The sequence below is a fragment of the Tiliqua scincoides genome, chromosome 9 (assembly GCF_035046505.1).
Source record: "Tiliqua scincoides isolate rTilSci1 chromosome 9, rTilSci1.hap2, whole genome shotgun sequence".
NCBI lineage: Eukaryota > Metazoa > Chordata > Lepidosauria > Squamata > Scincidae > Tiliqua > Tiliqua scincoides.
Window position 1 is genome coordinate 6,097,485 of NC_089829.1, and position 13,620 is coordinate 6,111,104.

A 13,620-nucleotide genomic window follows, 5' to 3' on the forward strand; every position below is an offset into this window, starting at 1 on the left:
AAGTACCAAGAACACCTACAGGAGGGGAGCTTTGCTTGTTGAACATCTATGTGTCACAAAGGTAATAAAAGGTACTAGAGGTTCTGTCAGAAGATGGGAATAAGGGCTGCCACTTGTTGAATGGGCCTCTATCACTGTCCCTTTAACGGGGTTTGCAGCAAAGAACCAATGCTGAATATTGTATTTAGCACTAAAAAATTTTGTGATGGTTTATGTGGATCAGATCCCCTGCTGGAGGGAGAGGAGCAAACCAGGCCTGGTTTGTGTTGAGCCAGTTGGCAATTCTAGATTTCCTTGATGCCAGAATTCAGTTACATGAAATATGTCTGGATTAAACGAATATCTTAACCTCCCAGGAATTTAGTCATAGCGTGTTCCTGTCTTTCTGGATCAGGGTTTCTGGGTCACAAGGTGTGACTTCCTGCTAGCCTGTCTTTCTCAGGAAATAAAACAACTGACTGAACAGCCAACTCCCTGCAAATAATTCACAAACATAGCCAGAAGCTTAGGTTGACATCAGGTCTTAAGTCTCCACACTGGCTCTCAGCTCTGCTGAGTCATTTGGAGTAATAATGGGGTCCTTTGTTCATGTGCAGAGTGCCTAACAGCCAGAAGCAACCACAGCCAATCCATGCACATTGAACTTAAGAGGCGAAAAGACCCAGCTGGAGTTTCTGATGCTAAAGAAATAGGAGGTTTTGCTTTATGGGAGAGTTTTTACAACACAACATGGAAGGGAGCATTCTCTTGTGGATGTTGTACAAAGGAAACCTAGTTTTTAGTTTTCTTGCTATGTGAAGGTCAGTTTGGAAAAGGCAGGATGTAGGCAGAGGTATTCAGAAACCCCAGCTATAGGATAGAGGGTGGCTTTCATATTCCTCCCCTTTCCTGAGTACAGGAGACTGGCAGAAGTTCAGCAGATGTACAAACAAGTTTACTGTACATTTTTCTGTTACAGATTCTAAGGTGTAACTCCTGTGAGGGAACCCTGCTGATTTGATTCAGGTCAAACCACAGTAGACCCAAGATCTCAATCACATGGGCCCTGACACTTCATAGTTAGGGAGAGATCCATCCCTTGATTTGAAAACAGGCCTAGCATTTGGACAGGTGAACTACATTCACAAACGTTGAGAAACTTCTTTAATATGTAAGCTAAAAAGAGATATGTAAGCTAAAAAGGCTGCAATCCCATGCATATTTACTTGAGAGTGAGTCCTGCTGAACTCAGTAACTTCTGAGTAACCTCATTTAGGATTGCATTATATTTCTACAGTTCCTGCTACTAACCATGAATGGGCCCTAGGGTGTATTTTGGGAAATATTTCACTTGTGTATTAGACATAGTCTGTTGCTTTGTTAATGGGGTGGTGGTGGATAAGTAATTAATCCATGACCCTATCTTTGTGACCCTTTCATATTTGTGCCCTTCTACCAACTCACCCTTTTACATCATCTCCCTGGACACACACTGGAGGTATTGTCTCAGACTTGGAAATCAGTCCAGAAAACTTAGCAGTCGACACAAATTTTTCCACCACTTCATTCTCATTCCGTTTACAAGGGCCTGTCAGTCCATTTGCTGTTCTTATTCAGTGTCTGGAAGTGGCTGTTTCCAAGCCTGATCTCCTCCACCAAATGACACGCCACTATCTTTAGTTCAAGAAAGTTTTTATTTGTACAAACATCATCCAACATTTTATTTAAAAGCTCAGACATACAGACTCACACACATAAAAGAAGCTTTGGCATAGTATGTGGGAATATTTGATACAAAACTAAGACTTCCTTTTCTTTTTTTAAAGAGAATTCTCACATAATGCAACCAATTTTTTTTTTTAATTAAAAAAAGAGTAAAAAAATATGAACTGAAATCCCAACTTTTGGAAATGAATAAATAAGAGTTTGGAAAACCAAATGCATTGAAAATTAAAAACAAACAAAACACACACACACACACACAAATTCGGGTTCCATACAACGGAACCAAATTCACTTATTTTCAGGGTCTTTTGTGGGAGGGAGTGGGGGGAGCCAGAGAAGAGTCACCAAGGTCTCCACACTGATTCACTGCGCTCCCCACCAGCTTGTGACGCAGGTGCCAAGGTGCCTCCATAAGGCGTGAGTCCTTGCACGGGGGACACTGAAGGAGTCGCTGTGGAGCTGTTGGAGGAAAGGGGCATGTTTGCGTTGGCATAGAGAGGAATCACGGGCCCGCTGCCAGGTGGGAAAGCCGGGTTAGGGATGAGAAAAGCAAACTGGCTGTCGGTAGCAGGCACCAGCTGGAAACCTCCATAGACCTTTGGGGACAAGGTTTCCGCAGGGTTCATTTTGCAGGGCACTGGCATCGCCCCGGCACCTGCCGCTGGGCCTGGCAACTGGACATGCAAGGGTTGCGCCAGATGTGCAGGCTGACCACTGTTGGCTGGCGGCGGCGGCGGCGGAGGGTAATTCATCGCTACAATCTGACCCAGGCAGGCAGAGAGGTGGCCGAGCAGCCGGCTGCGGACATCCGTGTTCACCCCTTCGCAGGTGGAGAGGAAACGGGTGACTTCATTCATGCACTCATTAAATCCAGCCCGGTATTTGCCTAGAACAGTCGGATCAGCACTCAGGGCGGCTGCAAGGGAAAGAAGGGGTGGAGGGAGAGGGATTAGCCCCTGGAATCATTCAAAGCCTTTGAGTAGCAAATTCCTTTCTTAGGGACCTGGCCTCCCCTCCCTGGCTTAGAAATTGCCCTCTGCTGCCTTTGGAATTGCTCCACTGACCCTGTGAGATCTCTGGTGAAGGCTTGTGGGGGATTGATGGTCAGAATGTGGCAGCTACTTTTGGCTCTGGGAAACCCACATTTGAATCCTTGCGTAGCTGCCAAGCTTCTTGGGTGGCCTTAGGCAAATCCCCTTGCAGGGAGCTAGTGTGGCGAAGCACAGAACAAATCCCAAATCCTCACCTGGACTTTCTGCCTAGCCTACCTTATAGGGCTACTGTCAGGATTTAAGGGGGAGGGGGAAATGACTATTCCCATGTACTTGGAAGAAGGGCAGGAAACAAATGCAATAAACTGGTGGGGCAGACACAGGGCAGGGAAGGGGCCTCCCTTATCTTGTGAAAGATAAGACCTGGTGATACTCAAATACCTTGTAAAAAGCTTGAAAAGAGAATGGAGGGCATATAGAAGGGAATTCAGAAGTAAAGCCCCCTCCTTCCTGGGTGGGGGGAACCAGCCAAAAGAAAGGGTGCCCCTCACCTGTCATCTGAGCTCGCTGAAGGTTCCGTAAGTGCTTGACTGTCATTTCCAGGATATCTGCTTTCTCGAGCTTAGAATGCCTGGAGCTCTGGGGGAAGCAAGCAAGACATGTTAGGGTTGGAAGGGGCAGGCTGGAGGAGGGAAGAATCCCTCCTACTGTGCCTTCAAAACCTTCATTACACCTGGTCCCTTTGGACTGGCTTGCCTCCCTCTTTATCCCCTTCATGCAGTTCCCAGCTATTTCTCTTGGCCAATGCCAGCTTCATTATACAAGCCCAAGTTATGAAATATCCCTAGAACCCGCAGGGATCTCTCCAGGCAACACCATGCTCACACAAGAACACCCTTGCTCTGCTGAGGGCAACCAGAAGCCTCCCCCTCCCCACACCACCTGGATCTAGTTCTGGTTCAGTGCCCAGCACTCAACTTACATCTTTTTTCAGAGCATCCAGTATGAGCGTCTTGAGCTGGCCCAGACTCTCATTGATCCTGGCACGTCTCCGCTTCTCCATGATTGGTTTGGACGACTGAATCGAGGGCAGGAAAGAGAAAGGGGGAGAGGAGAAGATAGTTAGATGGGTATCAGTGCCTGCCACTTCATTCCACATCCTGGCAACTCTGCTTCCCTGAATTCGCTTCCTGCTCCTTTGGCAACTGACACCACTGATTCTTTCACAAGCTGTTGTGTCCACTCGGGCTGAATTCAAGGTTCTTACGTGGCACTCAGCATTGTGAAAAACCCCTTCCCCAATCTGCGTGTCTCTAGGCGCAACCCCACCCCCCATTCAGTCACCTTAATATGACAACTTTGGAAAGAAAGGCTTCTTATGGTTTTTACTCCATAGCACTGCCCCAAGTTCAAATCTCTACCAAGAAGCTGTGAACACCTAAGGACATGCACATACCCCTACATACCCCAAGGGAATCTATTCACACACACCTACCCCTACATACCCCAAGAAGATCTATTCACACACACACACACACACACACACACACCCTACAGCCATCTGCACAGCAACAATCCTTTGGGAGAGCTTGTGCTAAAGAAATCAGCAGCAGGCAAAATGCCACCAGCCTGTTTTTGCCAGGTACTGGGAGGTAAGTAGGCGAAATTGGTGGCGGCAGGCTAAGTGTGGGAGGCCATCCCTATCCATCTGTGTGCCCCCAGGCATTTCTAGTGCCTGTGTTCAGGCATCAGATCATTTGGGGAGGTTGGCAAAGAAAAGGGGGGGGAGAAAAACACCCCCACCCACCCCCCAGCAAAATGATGGGGAAAACAAAATTACCTTTCTGTGTTCGCTGGCACTCTTGGGCTTGTCTGGGGTCTGGCTGGAACTGGCGGGGGCCCCTGCGATGGGGGAGGCTGTAGGTTTCTCCATGGTGTCTGCGGGCATTTTGGCAGGATCTCGATGCACAAGCAAGATGTGGGGTGGTGGTGGGGGGGAGATCTCTACCGTTGCAAGCAGGGCAGCCAAAGAGGGTCGCTGGATTTAACAACTGTACATCCGAGGTGGGGAGCCAGAGCGTTTGCAGTGGGGTGGAGGGAGGAAGAGGAAGGAGCCTGGTGCTCTTTTAATGTGCTGATCCCAGAGCTGGAGAGCTGGCTTGGCCACACATCAGGCAGGCAGGCAAGGAGAAAGCCTCTCTGCTGGCAGCCAGGCGTCCAAGGGGAGCCGATGCGCGGCTGCCGCTGCTTCCTCTCCAGCTGGCTGGCTGGCTGGCGGCTGGGAGAGTTCAGGGACCCCCCTGCGCCTTTATAGCCGCCGGCGGATCCCAATTCGTGTGAAACCTTCTCCACATTCTTTCCCACACTCCCTGCAGCCAATGGGAGAAGGGACTCACCCCGTCCGGCGCGGGGATTGGAGGACGCCCCCGCGAGCTGTCAGTCACGCGCTGAGCTTCCAAAAAAAAAAAAAAAAGAAAGGAAAGAAAAAAAATGATACATCATAATCTTTTTTTTTTTTTTTTAATGCATCTCTGTATAAAAATCATACATATCTCTGTAAGTTAAGGCATTATGTAGATGCATTTGATATAGATGGAAGCTGAATTTTATATAAGGGGAAAGGTCAGGCTTGGAGGACTGAAATCAGCCCTGGGAGAAGGACAAAGCCAGCCAAGGGGAGGAGAGGGAGACAACAAGACCCCAAGTGAGGGGGGGGCAATGCAACCTGTGCTGCTGCCATTAAGAGGGCACCTCCAGTGCAATGCTCCTTCCTCCCCCCCACCCCCCAATGATAGGCAAGCAGGAATCCCAGTGGGGTCTTGCTTGCCCAAGGGGAGTGGCGAGGGCCAGGTTTGCACAGGAAAGGCATGGATGGGGGGCAATTTTGGGGGTCTGGCTACCTGCTTGCGATTTTTTTTTTTTTTGCTTGTTTGCAGGTTTAAATAAAAGATCGTCTATGAAATAAGGCTGCCATCCTGTACACGCTTACCTGGGAGCAGATCTCATTGAACTTAATGAGTTACTTCTGAGTAGACAGGCATAGGAAAGGGCTGTAAGGCTTGCAAGCCTATCCACACTTAAGTGGGAGTAGATTCCATTGAACTTAATGGGAGTTACATCTGAGTAGACATGCACAGGAAAGGGCTGTAAGGCTGCAATCTTATCCACACTTACCTGGGAGTAGATCTCATTGAACTTAATGGGAGTTACTTCTGAGTAGACATGCATAGGCTTGTGCTGCAAGGCTGCAATCTTATCCACACTTACCTGGGAGTAGATCTCATTGAACTTAATGAGTTACTTCTGAGTAGACATGTATAGGAAATGTAAGGCTGCAAGCCTATCCACACTTAACTGGGAGTAGATTCCATTGAACTTAATGGGAGTTACATCTGAGTAGACAGGCCTAGTCTTGTGCTCCAAGGCTGCAATCCTATCCCCACTTACCTGGGAGTAAGCCCTATTGACTCTAATGGGATTTACTTCCGAGTAGACATGCCTAGGCTTGGGCTGCAAGTTGATCACTGAAAATGGATGACTTCTCTGGTTCTGTGGCGTGAGCCTGGCTGACCTGAGCAGAGAAGGTGATCCTTACAAGGTGGGTCGTCTCCTCTGGAGGAGATCCCCAAAATTCAGACCAGACCTACTGGCATGCAGGAAGGAAAGAGGGAAAAGCAGCCTCTCTGCTGGGGGTGCAGAGGCAGGAAAAGGGGGGGTCGCTGAGAGTAGCAAACCCTCCCCATTTTATTTTCTAACAGTTGCAGGTGGCCTACTTGAGGAATTCTGGGGTGAGGGATTGTCACCATTGCTCTTGCTTTTCAAAACGGTGCTTGCATCCAAAGCAAAGACCCCAACAGCCAACAATATTAAATTATGAACTCACTCACTCCCTCCCCCCCATTTCTCCAGGTTGGAAAAATACGCACAGGGTGATTCTTGTAGTAGAATTATTTAGAAACGTCTACCTGAGTGGGACGTGAGTTGGGCATTTGCAGTGCGATCCTAAGCTGCAAGTCCAGCGGGGGTTCAATGGGGCTTAGCACTGCCAGAAAACTGCGTGTAGGGTGGCAGGCTCTGGCTGTGATCCTTGCCACACTGGGAGTAAGCCCCATGGGCTATAACGCGACTTACTTCCGAGTAGACATGCATAGGCTCGGGCTAGCAGGCTGCAATCGCAAGCCCCCTTCGCTAGGCAGCCAGTTCCATCCCTTTCAGCGAGGCTTGTAGCCGCATCCTTAGCCACACTTTCCTGAGAGCAAGCCCCAATGACTCTTATGGGACTTACTTCTGAGTAGACGTGCTTAGGATCCTGCTTAGGATCGCCCCTGGTTTCCTAGCCCTGGTGCTTCCTGCAACTGGGCTGCTCTAACCCTCCGGCTGCGACGTCCCCTTTTTGCAAGGCTGCTTTCCTGCCCCAGAGGCGACGATGGAGCCCCTGCACACCTTCCCCACACCCGCCTAGATCCCTGCTCTCCTTGCAACTGATCTGTGTAAGAGGCGCAGGCTGCAACCCTATACACACTTTCCTAGGAGTAAGCCCGCCCTTTCCTGGGAGTAAGCCCCATTGACTCTAATTACTTTTGAGTAGACACGCATCGGATTGGGCTCTGAGGCGGCAATCCTAGCCACCCTTTCCTGAGAGTAAATCCTATTGACTGTCATGGGACTTATTTCTGAGTAGACATGCCTAGGATTGGGCTCTGAGGCTGCAATCCTAGCCACCCTTTCCTGGGAGTGAGTCCCATTGACTCTAATGGGACTTACTTCTGAGTAGACATGCATGGGCTCTGAGGCTGCAATCCTATGCACACTTTCCTGGGAGTAAGTCCCACTGAGCGTAATGGGACTTACTTCTGAGTAGACCTGCTTAGGACTGGGCTCTGAGGCTGCAACCCTAGCCACCCTTTCCTGGGAGTAGGTCCCATTGACTCTAATGGGACTTACTTCTGAGTAGACATGCATGGGCTGTGAGGCTACAATCCTATGCACACTTTCCTGGGAGTAAGTCCCACTGAGTGTAATGGGATTTACCTCTGAGTAGACCTGCTTGGGACTGGGCTCTGAGGCTGCAAGCCTAGCCACCCTTTCCTGGGAGTAAGCCCCACTGAGTGCAATGGGGATTACTTCAGAGGAGACATGCCCAGGGCTGGCCTGGCTCGGCCCGCCCGCCGGGCTTGCTTTGCACCTCCCGCGCGCCTCGCAGACACGCAGCAGCCCCGCCCGCCGCGACTCCCTCCAGCTGTTGCAAGAGGGGCAGCGGGAGAGCCGCGCTCCATCCCCGGCAGCAGCTGGTCCGGCACGCGAAGCCCTGCCAGGCAGGCAGCCAATCGCCGCGCGGCCGCGAGCCACGCGGCCTGCGATTGGCTGGCGGCTCCCGGAGCTGTCAATCAAGCCGCCCGCTCCCGCTCCCAGCCCCAGTCCCGGGCCGCAGCCAGCTGTTCTCGTGCCTCCGCCCGGCGCCGAGGCCGGCAGGCGGGGCCTGCGCGCGCCCGGGCGCGAGCGAGCCTCTGCGCCGCCTCCTCCCTGGGCCGGGAGAGCACGTGCCAGAGGCTGCCGGCTTCCTGCGCGGGGCGCCCCCGCCCACGCACCGGGCGCCCGGCCAGCCGGCAGGAGCTCCGCAGCCTGGGAAAATCACGCCCTCCGCGCTCCCAGCGCCGCTCCCCGCCCGCCCGCCGCCGGGCTGTGTGCAGCCTCGGCCCTCCCCGGCCCAGGAGGGGAGGGGAGGAAGGAGCTGGTCGCAAAGGCAGCAGGGCAGCGCTGCTCAGGCTGTGGGTCGGGACCCCCGGGTGGGCCCCGTTCATTTCAATACTTCTGTTGCTCCCCGGGATGTGACAGGCCTGTACTTTTGAAAGGCTGCTCTGTGTAAACGGTGTTTCTCAAACTGTGGGTCAGGACCCGCTAGGTGGGTCACAAACTAATTCCAGGTGGGCCCCCATTCGTTTCAATACTTTATTTTTAAATGAATTAGACTTGATGCTTCCCTGGGATGTGACAGACCTATACTTTTGAAAGGCTGCTCTGTGTAATCGGTGTTTCTCAAACTGTGGGTCAGGACCCGCTAGGTGGGTCACAAACTAATTCCAGGTGGGCCCCCATTCGTTTCAATACTTTATTTTTAAATGAATTAGACTTGATGCTTCCCTGGGATGTGACAGACCTATACTTTTGAAAGGCTGCTCTGTGTAATCGGTGTTTCTCAAACTGTGGGTCAGGACCCGCTAGGTGGGTCACAAACTAATTCCAGGTGGGCCCCCATTCATTTCAATACTTTATTTTTAAATGTATTAGACTTGATGCTCCCCTGGGATGTGACAGACTTGTACTTTTAAAAGGCTACTCTGTACAATCTGTTTCTCAAACTGTGGGTCAGGACCTGCTAGGTGGGTCATGAACCAATTTCAGATGGGTTCCCATTCATTTCAATACTTTATTTTTAAATTTATTTTTATTTTATTTTATTTATCACATTTTTATACCGCCCTTCCTCCCAAGAGCTCAGGGCAGTGTGCACAGCTGCTCCCCTCCTTTTGCCCTCACAACAACCCTGTGAGGTAGGTGAGGCTGGGAGAAAGTGACTGGCCCAAGGTCACCCAGGAAGCTTCATGGCTGAGGGGGGATTTGAACCTGGTGTTAGACTTGATGCTTGCCTGGGATGTGACTGCATTTGGGGAAATGTGACAGACCTGTACTTTTAAAAGGCTACTCTGCATAATCGGTGTTTCTCAAACTGTGGGTCAGGACCCACTAGGTGGGTCAGAAGCCATTTTCAGTGGGCCCCCATTCATTTCAATACGTATTTTAGTTTTACTGTATCAGACTTGATGCTACCATGGCATGTGACTGCATTTGGGGAAATGTGACAGACCTGTACTTTTAACAAGATACTGTGTCTGTGCTTTTAACAATGATAGTAAACAGGACTTACTCCTGGGTAAGCGTGTGTCGGATTGCAGCCTAGGATGGCTACAAATTTTCCTGCTTGATGATGACACTTCTGGTTGTGGGACCTGGCAGATTCCCATGCTAAAAAGTGGGTCCCCATGGTAAATGTGTGAGAATCACTGCTGTATGTGCTTTGAACAATGATAATCAATGGGGCTTACTCCTGTGAAAGTGTGGGTAGGATTGCAGCCTAGGATGGTTAAAAAATTTTCCTGCTTGATGATGATGCTTCTGGTCACGACATCACTTCCAGAGGGTGCTGACAGAATCTCATTCAAAAAAGTGTGTCCCAGTGCTAAAAGTTTGAGAATCACTGTTTTAGGGAGTTATGAGTAAGTATAAGGAGATCATTTTACTTAGGCTGCAATCTCATGCTTACCTGCAAGCAAGCTCCATGGAACACTGGGACTTTACTTCCAAGTAGACATGTCTAAAATTGCACCATTAGCTTAAAATATTTGCTTCTGGACTGCCCCCTCCCTTGAAGGAGATTCATTCAAAGTGGCACTGCACTGGCTTTGCAATGTGTTTATAGATTCAAATCCCGTGAAAATCTGGAGAGGGGGGCAGTGGGGAAAACCCCAGGAACCTCTTAGACATTCTCTGGCTGATGCATCTCCTACTTTATTGACCACTGGGTGACTGGCTATTGGAGCAAAATTTAAACCTGACCTTTTTTCTTCTTCTCTCAACTCAAAACAGTTTGTAAAGTGAGTTTGCAAGGAGAGAGAGCAACAGTTCTCCACTCCAAAATGTGCTAGGGAGGCACCTAGTAACCGAAAGGATGCTATGCTGGGTGTATTGCCCAACCCCTGCTAAATGTAAAAAAAATTGCCTCTTTTGCTCCCCTATGTGGATCCAGCCAATTTTCCCCCTTCCTCTTGTGTCTGTTTCTGGATTGTGAGCTCTTCAGGGCAGGGACCTGTGTTCCCTACTATTGTAAAGCAACCAGGTGCTTTGATGGTGCTATAAGAATAAGGACACGGTAAAATAAAAATAATTTTTAAAGGTGCCTCTTTTCCTATTTAGGAGGGGGAAGTGCATTGAGAGGGTTCTGCTGGACAGAGTAGGGTAAAAAAAAAAATCTTTTAAATCAATTCTAGGGAGTAGGGAAAGTCCGAAGGGACTGGCCCACAGCTGATCAGCAGCATCTGGTTTTTTAAAAAAGTTAAAATGTTTTAAAATGTTATTTATTTATAATTCATTTGAATGTTGATAGTGAAGGGAGGGGGGGAGAGAGAAACAAAAAAGACTGCAAGGAATACAATGCTATTTTATTCTTCTGGCATCTCTTTCTCAACATTAGAGATTGTTTCCACCCAAACCACACAGCACATGAACTGTAATCTGGGGGACTCTGGCAGGAACAAAAGCGGCTCCAGACTAATTGTCTGGATATTCAGCAGGGAGGGACACAGAGCCATTCCCCAAACATCTGGGGATTAAGTAATGTTGCCAACCAGCCAATATTTCACCTTTTAAGCCCCAAATGGCTTAGAACTGGCATAAAAGATTGCCTTCTCTTGCATAGGCCTGTCTCCTCTAAGATTGAGGAGGCCTTACTACATGTCCCATTGCCCACTGTTAGTGGGGGAGGTGTGATGGAGCCACACGGCCACACCTAGACTGCGGAACTCCCTGCTGCAGGAAATCCACATGCCCTCCTCCTTACTGACATTTCATAAGAAGCTGAAGACTTTTCTGGCCCGCTGGATGTTTAACAGGGCAAAGAGGCACCTTTTAAAGTGGTGGCTGTTGCATATTTGGTAGGGGGAGAGGAACTGCCCCTCATCATCCCAGCAAAGTATCCCTCCCAGTGACAGTTTGCTGGTGTTTTTAGACTTTTTAGAAGGGGAATGGACAGACTTTCAATTTTAGGTGTCCTCTACCTTTAAGAATTGTGTAGGAGAGAAAATCTCAGCAGGTGCAGCTTATCACCTCTGAGATCACAAGCTGCACCTGATGAAATTCCCTCTTCTATACAATTGTTAAAGGCCAGGATTCTTAAAATCCTTAAAGTTTACACACCCATCTTTTAGAGGGAACCTTCTCATTCTTTTAGCAGTGTAGAGAATGTCAGCACAATCTTAAGCATCACATAATTCATAATATTATGCATTACTTCTTACTCAGAAGTAAGTCCCATAGAACTTACTTCCCGGAAAGTGCAGTCCTTGTCATTATTGAAAAGCAGCAAATAAGCATTTATATTGTGATTTTTGAATATACAAAGCCTATTCACCTGTGTTATTGTGATGTTATCCTTACCACAACCCTCCTGGAAGATGAGTAGGTATTGTGTCCATTTTGCAGATGGGGAAGACTGAGAAACAGTGGCTTGCCTAAAGCAATCTAGGATAATGGGAGAAGTGAAAGTTGAACCAAGCAAGTCTTGATTTGCAGCTCAGTCTGTTGGTCACTAGGCCATACCAGCTCTCTGATTGCTATTCACGCTAATAGTAATAATAATTTAATGGCCAAGCCAGTGCTGCAGTGTTCTGTCAGATAATTAGTACTGGAGTCTAAAAAGGTAGTAAGTAGCAGATTCTGTCAGGTTCCACCAATGACCTGTCTCTGCTCCCAAGCTACCAAATCCCTCCAGCCTCTACCTCCAGTCTTGCTGGTTCCATCCTCTCTGTCCAGCCCTTTTCCTGTCTCATAGCCATGCCCAACCAAGATTCAGGGATGTGTCATCGGGGTGGCTTTGAGGTCCCTCCCTGACTTTGCAGCCTAAACATTGCTACAACTCGTCCAGCCCCAGCACCCGGTGGTGTAGCAGGGTCAGGAGGGAACCTTGCCCTGGATACCACACCAACCTGCACTCCCAGTTGTAGGTCCCAAGGTGTGTGTGTGGGGTGCAGGTAAGGAAGTGTCCTCGCCACCACAATACCGTCTCCTGCACCCTGTCACAGGCACTCAGAGCGGTTGCAAGCCCCACTGAACATCTGTCTGTTTTTTCACGAAAAAACAGTCAGCTGCTCAGAATGGCTCACAACTGCTCCGAGTGCACCATAAACCTGGAAGTAATTGGCTGTGATGTCATCACGACACTGCAATTACTTTCCAGAGGGGGGTTGACATCTAATGTCCTGGCCTTGGGTGCCAGATATCCTAGCCATGCCACTGCTACGTACGTTGTTGATGATGATGAAGAAGAATATTTAGACACTGTTTTTCAACAAAAAAGTTCACAAAGCAGTTTACAGAGAGAATCGAATAACTAAATGGCTCCCTGTCCCGGAAGGGTTCACAATCTAAAAATATGCAGAAGAACACCATCAAACAGCCTCTGTTTCCACATGAGGGATAATCTTTCTACCAGGTCATGCATTCCACTGAAAATTAAGAGAAGTTTCTGCAGAGTTGTGATTTGCCCCACTGCAAAGGGGGCATTGCCTGAATATGATCTTTCTTGCACCTCTAAGGGTCCAACTGGATGGCAAGTTGCTTTTCATGGGAGTAGTGGTGGCTTCACTTCTAGGATGAAGAGAGTCTGGAGCTCAGCTGGCTACAATTACAGAGACTCCCAGCTTGCTGGATGAGTTCTGCAGTGTGTGAGAATCTCCAGGTCCACCTGGCAAGCAGACCAAGCGCAAAACAGTGACATACAATGGGATGGTCTGCATATGTGTAAGTGCATTTTTGTACGTGCAACTTTTCACCTGAGTCACTACAGAGCAAGGATTTGAACTATAAAACTAGCCAGTCAACCTGCACAAAGACAGGTTGACAACCACTGAGAGATCAGTGATTAGCACAAGCTAACCAAAGGAAGTTAGTGTTTTTGACTTGCAGTTCTTCTTGCTGTTGGTGAACTTCTGGTATCCAGAAATCCTTACCACTGGACTGCATATCACCCAGAGCTTTTGGCAGTGGGTCCCAATTCCCATTCTCCCTATTTCTGTGCTATAACACAGAAGGGGATACAGATGACCAGGTGGCTACTGGGTAAGCGAGGTTACCTGCCAAGTGGTGTGGAAAA

At 48.9% G+C, this 13,620-nt stretch overlaps 1 protein-coding gene across 1 annotated transcript; it reads right to left on the reverse strand.

The window, feature by feature from the left end:
- Window positions 1-1,654: 1,654 nt before the first annotated feature.
- On the reverse strand, window positions 1,655-4,965 carry HES4 (hes family bHLH transcription factor 4). Its single transcript, XM_066637085.1, has 4 exons — window positions 4,537-4,965; window positions 3,679-3,774; window positions 3,248-3,335; window positions 1,655-2,620 (listed from the first exon to the last, which is right to left on the reverse strand). The coding sequence occupies exons 1-4, from the start codon at window positions 4,642-4,644 to the stop codon at window positions 2,046-2,048; spliced, it is 867 nt and encodes a 288-aa protein (XP_066493182.1). The 5' UTR covers window positions 4,645-4,965; the 3' UTR covers window positions 1,655-2,045.
- Window positions 4,966-13,620: the final 8,655 nt, after the last annotated feature.

Bases quoted from the DNA above. Each gene is read 5' to 3' on its own strand.
- HES4 (XM_066637085.1), bottom strand. From the start codon at position 4,644: ATGCCCGCAGACACCATGGAGAAACCTACAGCCTCCCCCATCGCAGGG. The intron at 3,775-4,536 runs GTAATTTTGTTT...CCCTCGATTCAG, and splicing joins GTGCCAGCGAACACAGAAAG to TCGTCCAAACCAATCATGGA. The intron at 3,336-3,678 runs GTAAGTTGAGTG...TGCTTCCCCCAG, and splicing joins TGGATGCTCTGAAAAAAGAT to AGCTCCAGGCATTCTAAGCT.